Source organism: Beta vulgaris, chromosome 6 (assembly GCF_026745355.1).
Source record: "Beta vulgaris subsp. vulgaris cultivar EL10 chromosome 6, EL10.2, whole genome shotgun sequence".
Taxonomy (NCBI): domain Eukaryota; kingdom Viridiplantae; phylum Streptophyta; class Magnoliopsida; order Caryophyllales; family Amaranthaceae; genus Beta; species Beta vulgaris.
This window is the reverse complement of record NC_079207.1, coordinates 14,487,834-14,509,200: the sequence shown is the minus strand read 5'-3', so window position 1 is coordinate 14,509,200 and position 21,367 is coordinate 14,487,834. Positions and strand designations below refer to the sequence as shown.

At 38.0% G+C, this 21,367-nt stretch overlaps 1 protein-coding gene across 1 annotated transcript; it reads right to left on the bottom strand.

Annotated features, from left to right (window-relative positions):
• Window positions 1–155: 155 nt before the first annotated feature.
• Window positions 156–20,239, bottom strand: LOC104895858 (branched-chain amino acid aminotransferase 2, chloroplastic). The gene is made up of 10 exons (XM_010682491.4): window positions 19,967–20,239; window positions 19,702–19,787; window positions 18,485–18,659; window positions 11,178–11,354; window positions 10,909–11,040; window positions 10,725–10,823; window positions 9,374–9,490; window positions 2,973–3,068; window positions 2,175–2,287; window positions 156–419 (listed from the first exon to the last, which is right to left on the bottom strand). The coding sequence occupies exons 1-10, from the start codon at window positions 20,096–20,098 to the stop codon at window positions 302–304; spliced, it is 1,245 nt and encodes a 414-aa protein (XP_010680793.1). The 5' UTR covers window positions 20,099–20,239; the 3' UTR covers window positions 156–301.
• Between the last annotated feature and the right edge of the window lie 1,128 nt (window positions 20,240–21,367).

Genomic DNA, 21,367 nt, shown 5'->3' with positions numbered 1-21,367 from the left:
TCAAAGCTATAAGTTAAAGAGTACAAGACATTGTTTTTGTTTACTTCATTAGATTGCACCAGCACCTGTTCACATAAGTTATCCACCCATTGAGTAGATTAAAAACATTCCCGGTTAAACAGGAAATCATTACCTAATCAGCAGGTAAATCTACGTAAAATAAAAAATCAGTTTATTGCTTGAAACTCGATCATTTAAACAAGTAACAAGACAATGTTTTTCACATTAGCAGATAAAGAACATATAATATCTTCTGTATGGGGTATGATGCAGGTAAAAAGAAAAAAAAAATCAACATTCTTCACTTAAGTTTCACAATCCAACCCATATTATCGTCTTCAATACCCATTTGTAGTCTAGTAAGTGCAGTGTAAAGCTGTTGCGCCACACGCCCAACCTTCTCGTTTCCAAAAGAGGTCCTGCAAATGGCATACATCATATACTTGAGTGTAACTATCCATAGCATGATAATATGCCACTGATTCAATAATTCAGTTTATAACTATTGAATTCTCAGAGAGTAACCTATATACAGCATTTGAGTCTGCCGGGAAACCAAACATTGATCTGGGGAAGATCTATAGCCTTAATTGCAGGTTTTTGCAATTTGATCTGAAGCTAATCCTTGCCAGAAAGCTAATCCATGGGCAATTCAATGGGGATGATGGACATGTTAGAATCACTTCTGACTCACAGCCAAAAATATAATCTATGCCCTATGAATTGGACACTCATAATCATGTCGCAGCATCTCTAACCTCAGAATTTTCCATGTGAGACACTTGGAGCCATACAAGGGTCTTAAAATATGTATTCAAGTACGAGCATAAGAGCGTATTATCTTCAAAGAAGCCAATGGACCATTTGATCTTTGCTGACTCTTGAGGATATAAGGGCGAAGAGACCAGTGCTTCAGCTCCTTAATTGGTTCAGCAGTGGTGAGCATTTACACAGGAAATACGTGTCATGTCAAATTGCACTAGAACCCATTATGTCACCTAACTAAACACCACCCCAAATGAAATCAGGCGTTAAAATTCTAAAACCATGAATGGAGTACTATTTCTCCAACTAACGACATCTATGCTTGGCCTTTGTGAAAGTAAAAGATATATTGCTTATGCGCATACCTAAAGAATTCATCATCAAAGATTATAATTAGAGTGTTTTCTACCTCGACATCTAAGGTAAAATTCTTACATATCCAGTCATGATCGAACACAACAATTAACTTGATTGGTAAAGTAAACAATCCCCCATTCATAAAGGATGTTGGAACTATCGACTAGTTAAATAATTAGAGGTTGGTGATGTGGTTTCAAATCAGCTCACACATTAAGAAGAGATACAATAGGAAGTATATGTCTCCCAACTCCTAAGGAAAAGTTGACTTGAAAAAACCAAATGGCTTTCTAAGGTAGGATCTTTAGCAAAAAGTATTTTATGAGTTGGGTTTCTGTGAATTTATGTTAAGGATAGTATGGCATCTATCTCTTATTTTGTTCTTATTAATTCTGTACCTACTGACTACTGGTTCTTTTGAAGCAGAGAAAAAGTTACATAGAGTGACCCTACGTCACCTTTTCTTTTTTTTCTTGGTATAGAACAAACAGACAAAAAATGAGATGAAAAAAGGCATTCGATTTTTTCGAGGACTTTAGACTAGGGTGGTTGGGTATGGGTCTTTTTCCATGAAATTAATTAGTGGAAACCTCTAAGTAAATGCTTGGAATAACTGAAGCTGCATCCTAATTTTAACTATTATCCTAGATGTGGGAAGCTAGATGCAACTCATTTACTGTTTGATGATATAGTGTTCCTTCTGGGTTTCACTCCAAAAGTATGACACATTTATTGAAGCCTTGGTGACCACTACAAGTCTACAACTTTTCTTTCTCCTTCAAAATCCTTCCTAGAAAATAGAGGGAGACGGAAAGATGATGCAATTATAGCAGTGGGTCACAGTAAATATTCTGACAATCTGAGTTGTGTCAGAGGCATTGGTATAAATACGTTTATCTTTTTTTTTGAGTATGTATGTATCTGCCTATTGGTAATAAACAAAACTTGAATAATTACACAAAAGAGGGCTAAGTGTCATATATTTCTATCTCAGTTTTCACACCTAGTCATGATCTCGTTCTACAATATCAATTACGCAATGCGAATTTTACCTTTCACCCATATGTGTAATGCTGCCAACAGGTGATACCACCACCGCTGTGCCTGTACAGAATACTTCATCAGCACTAAGAAGTTGGTCCACTGACACAAGCTGCTCCACAACCTACATCAATTATCAAGATTTAGACAAAAAATAAAGATATGACATGACAAGAGACAGATGATTAAAAAGAACCCTACTGAATTGCTTTCTGATCCTTCAATAATGAATATCCTTAAACAAAATCACAAGATTCAACCATAAGTAGTCACCATCAATCACAATCCACAAATTACAGAGAAATATATGTAAGAACTTTTGATGTTCTGCATTCCATCCCCTTCATGCCATACTATATGCGACTTCTGCTATAAATATTGACAAGCTAAAACATTGATCATGTAAAATGATTAGACATTCATATATACTTGGACACATCATTATTCAATGCTACCATTCCACCATGAAGTTAGCAACCATCTCCAGATGGTTTTATAATTGTCAAATAAATTTTTCAAATGATTTAAAAACCAATCAAATATCAGTACCCACTAATATTGAGCAATCAATTTTGGTATGAAATCATTGTCAAGCAAGGAAGTGTTATTCTTCAACTTAGACAGTAATTCTGTTGTATGGAAATATTCAATGATTAACAGAAAGATAATCTATGTCCATTAAAACCTCAATTTTCTCTAAGTAATAGTCATTGCACTCAATCAGCCCAATAATCAGTGATAGACTGAAACGTTAAGAAGATTCTCCACTAGGAACTCCTGGAAACTTATAACCAGACTGGATAAATTACCTCAAAACCTAGGCTACGAGCAATGTCGATTATACTTTTCCTCGTAATGCCAGGCAGTATCGTTCCCTTTATAGCAGGAGTTGATATCACGTTATCCTGCAAAAACAAAACAGGGAATTTCCGAAAGCTGCTTCATAAATATACAAGAACACCACAGTATGAAGACAAGACAATCAGGTTGGCTGCATAATTAAGTATACAGCATTAGAATGTGCTAAGTCCCCTACCAGATTCACTCCCCCTATTGTGCACACTTATTCTAGAAGGCGCAAGAAGGTAACCCAGGGTACAGTTGTCATTCCCCACAGCAGGACAGTTGGCACTCATAGAGAGGAGGAAGAGAATGATTCCCCTGACTCTCAGGATAACAGAATCGGTTAGAGAAAGAATGAGGTGGCATGACCTTGATATTTTGTAATTGCTGTGTATATAAATAGGAGCTTGGCTCAACAGCTAGGGTATCGAGAAATTAGTAGAGAAGGGCAGTTGTGGGAGAGACCTTGCCTCTCGAATGCAAGGATTGTATTTGAGTAATTCTTCTTAATACAATCTATCTTGAGTGTGCCTACATTGCTGTTATTTTTACCTATTTGCTTGGATAACTCTTGGGTCTTAGCAATTGTGGTATCAGAGCAGCAGATTCTGATCGGAAGAAATGGTGTTGCCGTCAAACACTCAACGGATAGAACAGCTCGAACAGGGAATTGCTGACCTGAGAGCTTCCTTATCCACGGAGGTTGCGACGGCAGTTGAAAAAGCTGTAGGAACTTTGCAGGAATCGTTAGCGGCCCAGATCGCCACTAGTCTCGAGAAGGCTTCTCAACACCTCGGAGAGGAGGTAGCGAAAGCTCGAGAGAGAAATGGCGGTGGGGGAGGAGATAGGAATGAATTCGGCGAGGATGACGGGGATGGATTTGGCGGAGGTTTTCGGGGAGGAGGGAACTGGCGTGCAAAAAAATTAGACCTACCGGTGTTTTCCGGCAATAATCCCGACGGATGGATTATTAGAGCCGAGCGGTTTTTTCAGTTCTACCGTTTGACGGAGGAGGAGAAGGTAGAAGCTGCCGTCGTCTCTTTAGATGGGGAGGCGTTACTTTGGTATCAGTGGGAGAACCGAAGAAGACCCATCTATCGGTGGTCGGAGATGAAAGGAATGTTACTCCGGCGATTCCGCGAAACAGCCTTGGGATCCTTGCAGGAGCAGTGGCTCAGTCACGAACAAGAGGAGGGTGTGGTGGAATACAGGCGTAAATTCATAGAGTTGTTGGCCCCATTAGAAGGAATACCTGAATCCATAGCCCAAGCCCAATTTGTGAGTAAACTTAAAGAGGAGATAAAAAATGAAGTCAGAGTTATGGGGCCCAGGTCTTTGGACCATGCCATGGAACTGGCGGTCCAGATTGAGGAAAAAATAAATCACAGGCCCAAAAAGAAATGGGAATCTAAGGTTAGTTCTCATTCAGCCCACAACCCACTTACTTATTCTCCTAAACCATCCTACTCTGCTAAGCCCACTTACCCTTATAATCCTTCCACCCAACCTCATACTTCTTCTTATCATCCGTTTCCAGCACCTTCTCACCACTCCAGCACTTCCATCAATTCACCCAGCAGCTACACCTCACCAAATAAAACCCAAAATCCCTTACCCATTGCAAAACCTTTTGGAGAGATAAGGAGACTCAGCGAGAAAGAGCTTCAATACAAACGTGAACATGGCCTTTGTTTCCGTTGTGATGAGAAGTGGGCAGTGGGGCATCGTTGTAAAAAAAAAGAGCTGAGTATACTGTTGGGGCACGAAGAAGAAGAGGAGGAGAGTGGTCCAATAATGGAGGATATTCAGTCAGATCATCTGGACAACCCCCAATTAGAGATTCCCTCACCTGAAATTTCCTTAAATTCAGTAATGGGTATTTCTAGCCCAAAAACGTTGAAAATGGAAGGCTCAATTCACGGGCAAAAGGTGGTAGTGATGGTGGATCCGGGTGCCACCCACAATTTTATTTCACTTGACACGGTTAGGAGGTTGCAAATCCCGATTTCTTCGTCACAACCTTTTGGGGTATCATTGGGGACAGGAGCTGAAGCACATGGGAAGGGGGAATGCAAGGCTGTACCCTTATATCTCCAAGGAGTGTGTGTGACGGAAGATTACTTACCCTTACCCTTGGGTAATTCTGACCTTATTTTGGGGATACAGTGGTTAGAAAAATTGGGCACCATGGTGACAAATTGGAAGACACAAACGCTCCAATACAAAGATGGTAACCACACAATCACACTAACGGGAAATCCAGCTTTGAGCAGAACGGAGGTGTCCCTGAAATCTATGTTCCGCACTTTGAGGAAGGAGGGAGGTGGTTTTCTCGTGGAATTCAACCAATTGGCACCAAAAGTTGCTGATCCAGTGGAGTACCTGAGGTTCCCAGTTGTCTGCAGTCTCTGTTGTCCAGCTACCAACAGGTATTTAACATGCCCTTGGGCCTTCCCCCTGATAGAGGACATGTGCATGCTATAAACCTAAAATGTGGTACGGACCCAGTTAGTGTAAGGCCCTATAGGTACCCACAATCCCAAAAGGATGAGATAGAACAACTCGTGCATGACATGTTAGCAGCAGGTATCATTCAACAATCTCATAGTGCCTTCTCTAGTCCGGTTTTGTTGGTTAAAAAAAAGGATGGTTCATGGCGATTTTGTGTGGATTATAGAGCTCTTAATAATGTTACGGTACCCGATAAGTACCCCATCCCTATTATTGATGAATTACTTGATGAATTGCATGGAGCACGTGTGTTTTCTAAGTTGGATTTAAAATCGGGATACCATCAAATTAAAATGAAGCCTAGTGATGTTCATAAAACCGCCTTTAGAACTCATGAAGGACACTATGAATTCCTTGTGATGCCTTTTGGGCTTACTAATGCTCCGGCAACATTCCAAGCTTTGATGAATGAAGTTTTTAAGCCTTATTTGCGGAAGTTCGTGTTGGTTTTCTTTGATGACATACTAGTCTATAGTACAAGCTTGGAACAACATGTGCAGCATTTGAATGTGGTTTTGGGATTATTGGCTACCAACCACCTGTTTGCCAATTTGAAGAAATGTGAATTTGGCAAAGAAGAAGTCGCTTATTTGGGGCATATCATCTCACGGAAGGGAGTGGCCATGGATCCCTCAAAAATCCAAGCCATGATGGACTGGAGCATCCCATCTAATCTGAGGGAGTTACGGGGATTTTTGGGACTAACCGGTTATTATAGGCGTTTTGTGCAGGGCTATGCTTCTATTGCTCAACCACTCACTGAACAGTTGAAGAAGGACTCTTTTGGATGGTCTCCTGCTGCCACACAAGCGTTTGAAAAATTGAAGAAGGCCCTCACAGAGGCTCCGGTTTTACAGATGCCCAATTTCAGTTTGCCATTTGTCATTGAAGCTGACGCTTCAGGTTATGGATTGGGAGCAGTGCTCCTTCAACAAGGCCACCCTATTGCCTATTTTAGCAAGACCTTGGGGGAAAGATCAAGAGCTAAATCTATATACGAAAAAGAGCTCATGGCTGTGGTCATGGCCGTCCAGAAATGGAAACATTTTCTTTTGGGTAGACATTTTGTCATACACTCTGACCAGCAAAGTCTACGCCACTTGCTTAACCAGCGGGAGATTGGGCCAGCCTACCAAAAATGGGTGGGAAAGCTTTTGGGTTTTGATTTTGAAATCAAATACAAACCGGGTGGCCACAATAAAGTGGCTGACGCCTTGTCCCGGAAACATTCCCCTGAGGCAGAATTTAATCTTCTCACATCCTCCCATTATCCCCACCATGAGTTGATAGCCCAGGCTATACAACATGACTCTGAGTTACAGCATCTGAGGACTGAAGTAGCTGCTGGCAGAACACCACTGAGAGGCTTAACAGTGGAACATGACTTGTTGAAATTCAATGGGCGACTGGTTATTCCGCGGAGTGCACCATTGACTTCCACCCTTCTCCAGGAGTATCACTCTTCTCCAATGGGGGGGCACTCAGGAATTTATAAAACTTACAAGCGGTTAGCTGGTGAATGGTATTGGAAGGGCATGAAGAAGGATGTGACCACATTTGTGCAGAACTGTCAGATTTGTCAACAATACAAAACATCGACCCTTAGCCCAGCTGGGTTACTCCAGCCATTACCCATCCCTCTCGCAATATGGGAGGATGTTTCCATGGATTTCGTGGAAGGTCTACCAAAGTCTCAGGGCTGGGATTCTATACTTGTGGTGGTTGATAGGTTATCCAAGTATGCGCATTTCCTCACTCTCAAACATCCTTTCACTGCACCTACTGTGGCTGCTGTTTTTCTTAAAGAAGTCGTCAAGCTTCATGGGTTTCCTTCTACAATAGTCTCAGATAGAGACAAGGTCTTCATGAGCTTGTTTTGGAAGGAATTATTTAAGCTCCAGGGGACTCTCTTGCATAGGAGTACAGCCTATCACCCTCAATCTGACGGGCAGACCGAAGTGGTCAACAAATCTCTTGAAGCATACCTCAGATGTTTTTGCAATGGTAGACCCAAAGAATGGGCCGCGTGGATTTCTTGGGCAGAGTATTGGTATAACACCTCTACTCATGCCTCCTCTCACTACACTCCATTCAAAATAGTTTATGGAAGGGACCCTCCCCCTCTGTTTCGTTTTGAAAAGGGTAGTACTGCTGTCTTTTCCTTGGAAGAACAAATGCTGGACAGAGACGCGACTTTGGATGAGCTCAAGTTCCATCTATTAGAAGCTCAGAATAACATGAGGTTGCAAGAAAATAAACACCGCAGAGAGGTACACTTTGAGCAGGGTGAGTTGGTGTATCTCAGAATTCAGCCTTATAGGCATCACTCTCTGGCTAAGAAGCGTAATGAAAAGTTGGCTCCCCGGTTTTATGGACCATTTCCTGTGATCAAGCGAATTGGGCAAGTAGCCTACCAATTACAACTTCCTCCTGGCGCCAAGCTCCACCCTGTGTTCCATGTATCTCAGCTCAAAAGGGCTGTGGGTAGCGTGCAGACCTCCACCACCCTCCCCCCACAGCTCACTACTGACTTAGTGCTGGATGTTCAACCTGAGTCCCTTTTAAACATCAGGACTCACCCTCAGAAGCCCTCTGCAATTACTGAAGTTCTCATTAAATGGCTCCATCTGCCCTCGTTTGAAGCTACCTGGGAAGATGCAGCTTTATTCAGTGCTCGTTTCCCCAGCTTTCACCTTGAGGACAAGGTGCTGAATTGGGAGGGGGGTATTGCTAAGTCCCCTACCAGATTCACTCCCCCTATTGTGCACACTTATTCTAGAAGGCGCAAGAAGGTACCCCAGGGTACAGTTGTCATTCCCCACAGCAGGACAGTTGGCACTCATAGAGAGGAGGAAGAGAATGATTCCCCTGACTCTCAGGATAACAGAATCGGTTAGAGAAAGAATGAGGTGGCATGACCTTAGATATTTTGTAATTGCTGTGTATATAAATAGGAGCTTGGCTCAACAGCTAGGGTATCGAGAAATTAGTAGAGAAGGGCAGTTGTGGGAGAGACCTTGCCTCTCGAATGCAAGGATTGTATTTGAGTAATTCTTCTTAATACAATCTATCTTGAGTGTGCCTACATTGCTGTTATTTTTACCTATTTGCTTGGATAACTCTTGGGTCTTAGCAGAATGTTACTCGACTAATGCGTCATAAAAAGCTATCTGAAACAGCACATGGACAACCAAACATGCTACACGAGACTTGGGTTAGGTCTTTGAAACATCCTTAAGTAGGACGGACAATAAAGTTGGCACATATGTCATGTCGTGTAGGTTTCAATTTCATATCTGTGTTGACAATAAATGTGTTTGGGTGAATTGTACCATTGCATTTACCATTTCCAAATATAACTTCAATCATAAAGTACTATCTGAAAACCAACAAAAAAATCAAGGACAATATAGAAAACATATATGTACAGGGTTTGTCATAAATCATGGTTCTTCTGTAGCATCTTTTGCATTTTTTGCTATATTTCATACTTATGCATGTTGAAAATCGTGTGAACATAAAAGGAAATTAGGTTAGAGCAAGTTATTTCCAGGTTAAATTAGATACTTATCCTGAATTCCTTAATTCATTTAATCCAACAGGACGATCATGTCAACCAAATTATCTAAATGAGTTGAAAACCTCAATCCCAACCATATACAAATACTATTATATACAGGCCTAGTTGTCATGCTGCATCAGCTTTTGCCAACTCTAGCTATAAGGGAACGCGAAATCTTTCTTGTCTGAAATCGTTAAATCTAATATGAGATGGCTTCTAAGTAGAAAAAATTCTTTTGACAGAAGATACTGAGAGATGCAAGTCAATTCACTTCAAATGATTCATGCAACATACCTTCACGACAAAAACATTACAAGACGACACCTCCTCTAGGTATTTCTTGTGTACGCAGTCCAGGTATAGTACATCAGAAAAACCTTGAGCTTTAGCAGCTGTATGAGCCTTCAGAACCTGATAATATAATCTCAAATGTGGTGAGTGATTCAATATGATGAATATCATGACATCAGCAAAATCAAACTGAAGTTGCACTACTAAGAAGTATGAAAACTAGAAATCATCATACCCAAGTTCTATTTAAATTGATTTTTTTCAATACGTAATAATATATCATGGCATCAGCACATCAGACTGAAGTTGCATTACTAAGAATACTAGCAACCATCATAGCCAAGCTCTATTCAGAATGAAATGTTAAATCCACAAGGCTTTCCCGTGGCAGATAGCCAGATAGGCTTTAGCAATCGGATATTTTTTATCCTCCATTGGGGGTGGGGGGAGCATAGCCTGGATTAACTATAGTTCAAAGGATATCCAAAAGCTTTTGAGTGCACTGCAAATCACTAACATTCTGTGTGGTAGATGGTTATAAATGGAGGTAATGGTATTAGATTCATAGAAGTATCATTTCATTATCCGTGATAAGCATTGTCCATCCCAGAGCTTGTGTTTTTCTTCCTAAAATGTTGTTGGTTTTGTTTGGATCAGAACTCAGAAGCAAAGGAGCAGGCCAGTGCAAAAAAAGAGTCAAGGTCACAAAAGTACTTAGTCTGGAATTATCTGGGTAAAAGAAGTTTACAGGAGAGTGAGATCAAAGATGTAAAACCATATATGGTATTGCTTCCCATTCTAATATTTACTGAACACAAGAAAGACTATGCAATGCAACCACAAATACTCTTATTAATACAAAATGGGAGACAACAATATCCTTGTGAAGTAAAAGGGATAATATTCCTTTTTTCCCATCTCATTTTTTTTAGAATCAGTGGCAACAGGTTTCAGCAAAGAAGGTTATACTCTGTTTTTCACAAAGGATGTCACTAAAAGAAATAAAGAAACAAGATATGGATGAAAACTGAATCCAGTGAACCTCACATTATTACTCTAGTTGATATACTAATTGATAATTCATTCTAGACCAGCAAATAACGCTGAGATATATATTTGAAAGGAGACACTTCAGTGGGAATATAATGCTGCTAAAGGATCATTCATCAATTAATCACTTGAGAAATATGAAAATTTTAGCATGCCATTAACTATTCAGAAACTCAAAGTGGATTTACATAATCCAAAAAGAGGCCAATTTTTCTGCCCACACGGCATGGGTGTTATGTTGGACAAATTGATGCATTGGGGGAAACGGAAAAAAGGGAAAAGAAAAACTTAAAACCAGTATTACCGCTGCGTAATTGCCGATAGTTTTAACTCCTCCAGTTCCACCAGGACTGGCACGATGAAAATCAGTCTCAATCACCAAATTTATGGGTGCAAGACCTTCCTGATATAAGAGGCTAACATGTGAGGAAAAAATTGCTGCAAGAATTACAGGTAGAAGATAGATGAAGAGAGTATCATCAACAAACCTTGAAGTAGTTACCAACAGGTGATGCATAAATCATAAAGGTATATTCAGGAGCTGGTGCAATCCCCAGAACAGAACCACTACCCATGAGCAATGGCCTGATGTACAAAGAACCTTTACCAGCAGGGGGAATCTGAAATGAGACATTAGCCGAGTGGTTATTGATTATACAGCAGGAAATTTTGCTACACGCAAAAAAAAAAAAAGGAAAAACAATATGACACTACAAGTCTACAAGTACCATAAAATAAAAAAAGTATTGCAGATTACCCAACGTTCATTTGCTAAAACTGTTTCTTTCACAGCTTCCAGAAATTGTTCAACAGTTGGTGCAGCCATGCACATCCTCTCTGCACCACTTCTCATCCGCATCGCATTCTCTTCCGGACGAAAGAGCACAATGTTACCATCTTGTGTTCTGTATGCCTTTAAACCTTCAAATAATCCCTGAAGCCATGTAGTACTTAGAAGGACAATACAAAGCACCAGAAAGTTCAGTAATAAGCCAAAACATCTAGTCAAAATCATCTTGCCTATGTTCAAGAGTTAAGCTTTATAGAGAAGCATCCATGCACACTTGACAATTTCACATCAACCCCACATTGACCTTATGGTATACATTAATATAATAAAGGTATACTCCTCCTTTGTGCATTTTCTTTGGGTGTTTGATTTGATTTCAGGATTTAGGAGCATGATCACAGATTCACAGGCCATTTGCACAACCCAGGGCTAAAGAATCGAAAAAAGGGGCATCAAAAAGCTCAGTAGAAGAAAAGAAGAGGAAGCTAAACTGACGCGAGGGCCCAGGTCAATCAACCCGCCCGGGTAAGCTTTGGAAGCAAGATTCAAGCATTCTTGATAAAACAACCCGCATGGGTCGGGTACACCCCGAGCGGCGAGCGCTCAGGTCGAGTCACCCGCCCAGTTAGCTGGTTTTCCAGGAACGCAACTTCTTTTAATCCTCTTATGTACGGGGGTTTTATGGTAATTATGCTTAGTTTATTTTATGACCATATAAGACAAGTTTATCTCATTTTAGGTGAAGCTAATTTACATTCTAATTAAGTGAGATTTTTTGGTTCTTAGTATTCAAACTTTAGAACCCCAGGAAAGAAAAAGTTGAGGTTTGAAGTTTTTGAACTCCATTTTCAGATTTATGCAAGATTAAAAGTAGTAATTTCACATTTATTTTACTTCTTCTTTCTCTAATCTTGTTTAGTTTATGCTTTGCTTGATTAGATCTTGTTTCTATTAGTTATTATTTTTCCCTTTTTCTCTTCCCTCCATGGTTATGGTCATGGTGATGAGGTTAGTTCAAGCTTTGATTTAATTTGTTGCGATGATCTGTGAGTAGTTCTCTACTAGTGAAGGAACATAGCCTTCGTTTATTCCTTAGATCCTATATCTAAGTTCCCTCCATGGTTTAACTTCTTGATTAAACTTGTTTGCTTTGGTTTCTCGGGCGATTGATTACCACCTAACTTGCATATATGGAATCCTTAGACTAAGTTTGATTTATGGGCTAGGATTTCCATGAAAATAGGCATAGTCTAATTTAGGGAAGTTTGATTTTTCATGTTGTTCTTGATTGGCTAGATTAGTTGCTCATGCCATGAGAATAGGATTTACCATTTCCTAAATTATCTCAACCTATGCTAACACTCTTCCAAAAGCAGCCTCCAAACATATACTACCATCTTCCTTGTGCAAGAAAACCAAATTTCAATCAAAACTAACACTTCTTTTTGTTTTTCTTCTTTTCCATTTCTTTGTTTGAACTAAAGAAATAGGAAGACAAAACTTGAAAGATAAAAAAAAGAATAACGAAGAAAAAAAAAACTGAACAAAGAAAAGAAATGAAAAAGAAAGAAAATTGTTTTAGGATTTTTAAAATATATATGAATTTTTTTTCTTTTTATTAAAAGCTAAAGAAGCACACAAATAACAAAAATGAAATAATGGCTTAACATATTAACAAGCATGGATCCATTTACCAAGCATAATCACAATCTACAAGCAACAATCAATCAAAAAAACAAGGGCCTCCTAACACTTACCTATAAGAGTAAAACCACCCAAATATTGAAAATAACCCAAAAGCCAAACTAAACACCGTCCTCAGTGTGAAAATAAGAAACCAAATGCCTATAGGTGCAATGCCGTTGGGGAGGATGGAAGTGGAGGAGGCATGCTCCCGAGGACCCCACCTTTGGTAGGAACGGATGCGGGCCTTGCTCTAGTACTTCCAAGAAGAGTTAGTTATCTTGCCTCTCCGCTATCGCGGTAAGCCCTGAAGTTGGATGGAGGTCGTTTTACCAATCTTTCATGTTGGTTAATGAGGTTCGGACTTCAAGAGTCCAGGAGCGGACCTCAAAATGCTCAGCAATGGCGGTAATTAAACCGCCCACAACAATCGACTCACACCCATGAGTTCTTGGGTGCCTACCTTTTGAGATGTTGGGCACACATTAAAGGTATGTTCAGCTTCCTAAGGTCCCAAAGGTATAAACCTATGATACTTAGCTCGGACTGATTTACTTTTGAGTTGTCATTCCTCCAAAAAATGGTGTTCCCTAGTAACTTACAGATGGTCGGTTGGTTGATAAGTCATAAGTGTGTCATTAGCATTGGTGGCATTGAAAATACTTCACCCCTTATCTTGGCCCCTGAGCAAGATTGAATGAAGGTCCGGGAGTGATGCTTTGCTCAATTCTCAAATAAAAAATATCTGCAAAATCAGCAATGATTAAAGAGCAACCAACACTCTCGAGCCTATAATAAAAAACGGCTTCAGCTCCAATTGAGCATGCAAGCTGCTTTTCGCCAACTGTCTCCAAAGAGGTAAGGAATTATAAGGTTAAGCATCCATATGTTCTTTTTCTCATGGTTAACACATTTCTCAATTTTAATCCATTAGCTATATTATAAACACCCCCTTTAATATGTTATCATCTACAAATCGAGTAGGAGCGAATTCTTTACGTTTAATTGCTTAAAAACCTATCAGATTGTTCTTTACTACCAAACTTAATATAAGAGAAACCCGGGGTCATGAAACTCACCGGGAGCATTAAGCCACGTGACGTTTTCCTCTAGATTCTTTCGTGCTTGGTTGCTCAAGCTTGCTCCTCACGAATTGTCTATTCCTCTTTGATGACTTCATTTGACCTTTAATGGCGCATGTGAGTTTCATGACCCCAAATTCCATTTAATTGAGTTTGGTACTAAAGAGCAATTTAATAGGTTTCAAGCTATTAAACTTAAAGAATTTACCCCTACCAAATTTGTAAATGACAACATAATTGCATTTTGGAGGATTAAATATACTATAACTAATGGACTAAAATTGAGAAAAGTGTTGACCATGAGAAAAAGAATATATAGATGCTTAACACTAGAATTCCTTAGCTCTTTGGAAATAGCCGGAGAAGAGCGGCTTGAGTGCTCAACTAGAGCTGAAGCCATTCTTCATTTTAGGCTCCAGAATGTTGGTCACTTTTTAGACATTGTTGTTTTGCATATACGTTTTATTTAAAAATTCAGCAAAGCACTACTCTTGAACCTTCACTCAGTCTTGCTCAAAGATAAGTGAATCAAGTACTACCTTCGTTCTTTTTCTATTGCAACAATGGGTATGGACACGATTTTTGAGGAAGTGGATAAAGTGGGTAATTTAGCATAAAGATACCCCTTTAATTAACAAGAGTAGGAGAGAAGATAATTCTTAATAAAGTAAAAACAACTTTATAAGGCATAATGCATAACTAATGATGGTTTTAGTAAGATAAAGTACGGGTTATATTGTCAATTAAAGTTGTTTTTTGTACCAAAGGTGGAATTGTATCCTATGTAGCATGGGTACTTCTTCTAGGTCACGTACCCGCACCCAATACGATACGTATCCTGTATGGGTACGCGTACCCTTTCCTAAAATTTCAAAATCTCACCGTTTTCTGTCCCCGTACCCGAATCTGCACCCATACCCGTATCCGTCTATGTGCAACCTAGATTGTATCAATAGATGTAAAACTACCTAAATTGGTAATCGTTGCAATTCAAAAAGTACGAAGGACGTATTTACAATGCCACTAATGCTAATCAGTTGCCTCACTTATCTACCGATCGACTATCCGTTGGTTTGCTATGGACAGGATTCGTTTTACTTGGAAGATTGGTAAAATGATCTCCATCCAACTTTTATACCGCGGGCTTATCCGGATAGCGACGAGGCAAGATAACTATTTCCTCTTGGAAGACCCGAAGCAAGGCCCAAAGATCCATACCTACCAAAGGGAGGATCCCCGGGAGCATGCCTCCTCTTCTTCCGCCCCTCCCCCTCCTCCCCCTCAACCCTATTCCACCTATGATCCTATCTATGCCCCTATTTGTGCCCATATAAATAGGCGATTTAATAGTTTTGAACATATAATGACCGTTTTTCAACAAGAGATGCGAGATAATTTTTCCCCCATTTTACAATTCTTTCATGATACTCCCTCCGTCCAACGATACTCTTTACACTTTCCTTTTTTATTTGTCCCACAATACTCTTTGCACTTCTATTTTGGGATTTGGTCCACTATTATTTTAATCATTCAATCTTTTAATTATTGGCCCACACTTTCTATCCTTCAAATAAAATAATCACTCTTATTACCTACCAACTCTAATCATGGCCCACATTCTCTCTCCTTAAAATAAAATAATACTACTTTTACTAACTACTAACTCCTATCACATCTACTATTCAATAAAATAACAATTGATAACCAAACAACAACTTATCATTTAAAACTACATGCATTAATAAGTGTCAAGAGTATTATGGGACGGAGGGAGTAACAATACGGTTCCCCCGAACACCCCAACCCCTCTTATATGCAACCCACGCCTCAACCCGAGGGGGACAAAGACCTAGACCCTTGAGTTGATCTTTTTTCCCTCCCCCCTCCCTAATTTTTTCTTATTTTTACACCGAGTTTGGTTTGGTTTGGCTTGGGGTCAATTTTTGGGTGGTTTTACTCTTATGGGTAAGTGTTAGGAGGCCCTGTTTTTTTGATTGATTGTTGCTTGTGGATTGTGGTTATGCTTTGTGAATTAGCCAATGCTTGGTAATATGTTGTTATGCCTTTTTTTTTATTATTTGCTTCTTTAGTTTTTAAGAAAAAGAAAAAAAATCATATATTTCAAAAATCCAAAAACAATTTTCTTTCTTTTTCCATTTCCTTTCTTTAATGGAAAAATTATTTTTAATAAGTCAATCTTTGGTTTATCTTCTCAAAATAAGTCAATCTTTTGATTATCTTAGAATAAGTTAGCCTTGGATCTACTACTGTTGTAAAGGAGTTAACGACTTTGAAATTATGATACGTGACACATTCTAATAGGATGACATTGTGATTTAGTTCATTTATACCAAAAGTAGATACAAGGTTAACTTATTCATAGTTAAATCGAAGGGTTCACTTATTTTAAGAAAAACGCGGAAAGGTTAACTTATTATAAATAATTTTTCCTTCTTTAATTCATCTTTCTTTTGCTTCATTTTCTTTTCTTTCTCTTTCAAGTTTTGTCTTCCTCTTTCTAAGTTTAAAAAAAATTGAAAAACAAATAAAAAAAACAAAAAGAAGAGTTAGTTTTTCCATAGAAATTTGGTTTCCTTGCCCAGTAAGATTTTAGTCGATGATATTATATGGATTCCTTACTATGACTTTAATATAATGTTAGAAGCTCTTTTTGGAAGAATGTGAGCATGGGTTAAGATGTTTTAGGAGGTGATCAATCTTGATCGCATTAGAATCTACCAAATGAAACTAATGAATGCTCAATTGGATGTCTAGTAAATCTTAAACTAAGCTGCTCATGTTTGGATATTTAGGCTTCAAATTCATGGTACCTTGTGTCCCTAGATATACTCATCATGTCCTCATACAAAACTCTACAATAAAATTTATTTTCTTATTTCTCTTTGTATGTAATAAATGGCACAAAAGACACAAGTTTTTATTTCACTTCTTAGTAAACGATTGATTCTCCTTTGTATGGCAAAAATCCCACAATGAAGGAAAAGGAAAAGGCCAAAAACAGTCAAAAAAGGAGTGAAAAATGCCAAACAAACAAAAAAAAAAACAAAAAAAAAAAAAAAAAAAAAGTGGAGAAAAAAAACACAAAAAGGATATAATAAATTCAACAAAGAGAAAAAACACAAAAAGGATGCCTCCCATACTTAGTTTTACTTCTCTTAAGTTTAAGTATAGTGGAGTCTAAGGTCTAATTGTGTGTCTAGGGAAGGTGGACTAGTGATTTAAGCTTCTATAACACTTGAAGAACCCTAAAATTTTTGGACAGCTAAGTATTCCTCTAATGAGAGGGTAAAAGGTCTAAATAGGTGTCTTATTGCAAAATTTGCAGTCTTAATTAGCCTCTTCCTCTACCCATAACCCATAAGTATGCTTAGAAGATAGTTGCCTTGAATGTTGCTCTTTGTTTTTGCTTATTAACCATTTCGTTACTAGTTGACTTGGACATAAATCTTGAAAGTATTGAATAAATGGTTAATGAAAAGTTAGAGTTGTGGGTTTAAAACTCTTTGGAAACCCTTGCGAGATCCCACTAGCCCTCTAGACTTTGCAACCATAAAACTAGGAGCGAAGACAGATTAAATCGACACATTAAATCTTAAACAAACTAAACAAGCCATGGAAGAGAATAAGTTAAATAACTAAGCTCCAATAATAAATGAAGCATGAGCCTTCATTAACCTATACTATATATTGGGCCAAACCCGAAACTGCTAATTGAAACTACTAATCACAAGAAACTTAAGGTTTCAGAATGGGCAGGACAATGAACCATATACTTAAAACACCACTAAGAAGGGTTTGACTCCATGAATCTTTAAGGCACTCAAATAAGAAAGATAATCTCAGATTACCAACTAAGCTTTTTCAATCGAATCAACTAAGCACTAAAGAGCAAAAACCACATCTCAACCCTGCCCTCTCCCCATTGTTAGAGCCCCAAACATTTACTTTGCAAGTTCCAAATAAGTTTCCTACTAATCCTTATGTTACTTAAAACAAAAGGTTTACTTGTTTAATTTATCTATACAGCCAGATATGACGACTAATGATAACCTTGTTGCGAAAAAAATACAGCTCGCAATTTCTATACTTTCTCCATTTTATTTTAAATGAAACATAGGGAATTAGTTTAGGAGAGTAGCGATATAGAGAGAGACCCATGTGATGAGGAGAGAGATAGAGAGAAGTAAATACCAAATAAAGTAACGTTTCATTTATTTTGAAATGGCCTAAAATAGTAAGTGTTTCATTTAGTATAAAACAGAGGAAGTATATAGTATGGAAGGTAAATCCCTAGTACTCAATCAAATTTTCACAATCATTATATTAAGAGTAGTTCCAGATAATATGAATCTAATTCCAATTTCCGGGGCAGATATTGAAGAAAAAACTGACATCATTCTTGATGCATAACTCTTGTGAAGAAAAAATAAAGAGAACTTTAATAGGCTGACATATGATATAACGCATAAAACCTTACCCCTAACCCACCTGCCCATAATTTAAGATCCCAGCAGCAGGGCTCATTTCAATGTTCCCAAATCTCTTTAGTTCACCTTCGGAGAAGCTATCACCCCGAGCACATTTCATAACATACATATAGTCAGTCGGTAGGAATCCAAATCCAAGGTTGTCCCAATCAATGTCGGCTAATGTGCATGTTTCACTGCACAAGTGACGAAGATTAGGAAAAAGCAACTCGTGTGAAAATCAACATTAAGGGTAAGTAACTACTTCATAGTTAAAAGAGGATGTGTTATAGAAGTTCCAGCTTCTAAATCAACTGTACCTATATATATATAATGTAGAATTTGATTAAAGGGACACCAAGAAAGGTGTCAACCATTTACAAAAGGAGGGCTTTAACAAAAGGCTCAAGCCCTCATGATATCCTAGCGCAAGTTATCTACAAAGTCAAGGAACATTCAGTTACTAGAACTTGACTCGAGCTATTCTAAAACTGTACCTATGTATTCTCAAATGAATACCATACCCTTCTTTGTCACTTATATCAAAAGGGAAAAGCTTGTGTACAGACGTATAGCATACCATCCAATACAAGAAGCTATGACACATCCAAATAGTTGATCCAGGATAAACTATACAATCTCTAACACTAAAATAGGCTGGGGAAAAAAGGACACCTTTCCAATATTGACAATTTATAGGACCATTCATTTGTCCAAGTGATCAGTCTCCAACTTCCAATCGTTTAGTAATGAACATAAGATCAAAACAGAGCGAACAGTCTAGTGTCTTTGGGCAAATAGCAACAATGTATCACTCCTTACCAACAGCATATCCCTTCTTAATAAACCATGTCGCTCCGACTTACTAGTGTCCAGCTCCAGTATTATACGCTCAATTGCATGTTTGGGTCCAAAAGTGTTCATTTGCTATTGCATGCTTTGGGTCCAAAATGAAGTGTCAAGTGTACATTTGCATGTTCGAATATCGTTTATCCAGCAAGAGTACTTGAGATAATATTGTTTGTGGCTTAATTCTCCATGCAAACCATATCTTTTACTATATCTTTTCTCCTTACTGACATATGCATAGCAAATTTGAAGTATTAAAATGAGTACTAAGCACATGGATAGCAAGATGATAATCGAAAATTAGAGATGCCGAATTTCCAATCACAATACTAGAGATTTCTCCTTAGAAGCAAACAAAAAAAAAATTGTTCAAAAAAAAAGAGACAAAACCTGAAAGTATCGGACAATGTAGCGCTGCATTTCGCCGAAGACGTAAACCGGACATTGTTGTGAGCAATTGGTAATTGCTTCTGAAGCTGAAATCATGCACATAACAATTCAACACATTAAACAACAAAAATTGATGATAACAACATCAATTCTGAAGCAAATTACTCCAAAAAAAAAAACTAAAAAACATAGCAGTATTTCATCAAATTAACTCAAAAAAAAAGCAATTACTAGCATATGATATAACGATAAGCAAATAAAAAACCTTAAGAGAGAAATGAACAGAGTAGTTTTTGTTGGAGAAGGAAAGAGGAGAGAGAATTTGAAAACGAGAAAGTTGATTTGAAGGAGGAAGAGGAGAGAGAAAAGTGGTTTGAGTAAGGACGCTGCTCTCCATGTTTTCTGTTGTTCTGACTTTCGGAGTCGTGAAGACGGGTAAGGTAATGGAAATGCTGTTTCCTTGCCTGTGGCTCCGCGACTCCGGTGTGGCGCCCCCTTTTTGACCTAAACTAGTTTAAAACCCCTAGTTTTAGTTACGAATTTACGATAGATTTTAAGTTTAACTAATTTTATGGTAGCTTAGTGCCGTGCGATTCTTTCTCAAACTACATGTTCTACTTGCACAACTTGGGGGCTTCACACTTGCATTCCTTTATTTAGGTCATGCTCTTTAGGTGATGTTTTTGTGTCTATTCAAAGGTTCCTCATTACTACCAATCGTTAACCTAACTTTTTTTTCCTACTTGTTATATCGACTCTCACCCAATTGCTTTTGTCATTAGATTCTTATTTTATTTTCTAGTGTTTTTGTTTTTTAGCTAATTTGATGAGCTTATGCACTCATTTGCTACTTATAACTTGTTAGTACTTGCAATTCATGGTTCATGCTACTATATTTTATTCAGTGGCGGATCCAGGATTTTGGATCAGGGATAGCGTAATTTTAAATAGCATTGAACGTCAAAAAAATCAACAAGTACTAAATTTAAAATGCTTCAACATTCAAATGCAACCAAATTAAAGAGAAAATGCTTTAACAAAAAAAGTTCACCATTATTCATGTGAGTTATCAAATCTGGTAGGGATTAGACTTTGGGCTGACTTAATTTCCTAATCAAAAAAAAAATCAAATTTTGTAGCAGATATACAATCGATCAAGACTTGCATCTAAAAACAAATTCTCATATTATGTTGGCTTGCTTGAGTTGGAGGAAAAAGTTTGAAATATCTCTCTTTTTGTTTTCTTTTTATAATTGTGAATTACATTTATACACATAACACAATAATTTAACTAATCGATTCAATTAGTGTTTTCTTACTTTGATTATACTTAAAAACAACTTTACAACTCAAATCACAAATTCACAACATGACAATTTGTATCTAATTCAAAAAATTCACTAACAACTCACGTAAATCAACATTTTGCAATTGTGGTTTAACAATAACAAATTCATATAAAGTCACACAAATAATTCCGAATTCATAAATCATAAGTCTAAAAAAATTATCACCCGAAATTGGAGGAAAAGAGATGAAATAAACAGTTAAAAATCCAACAAACATTCCACCCAATCGAAAACCACGACCTGAGAGCAAAGAAAAGTCATGCTCATCTTCAAAAACTTCCATAGACTGAATCAACTCTCTCATGGCATGCCGCATA

Coding starts and splice junctions, on each gene's coding strand:
- LOC104895858 (XM_010682491.4), bottom strand. CDS start 20,098: ATGGAGAGCAGCGTCCTTACTCAAACCACTTTTCTCTCTCCTCTTCCT. Junction 18,660..19,701: donor ACATTGTCCGATACTTTCAG/GTTTTGTCTCTT, acceptor TCACTTGTGCAG/TGAAACATGCACATTAGCCG. Junction 10,824..10,908: donor CTGTTGGTAACTACTTCAAG/GTTTGTTGATGA, acceptor CTCTTATATCAG/GAAGGTCTTGCACCCATAAA.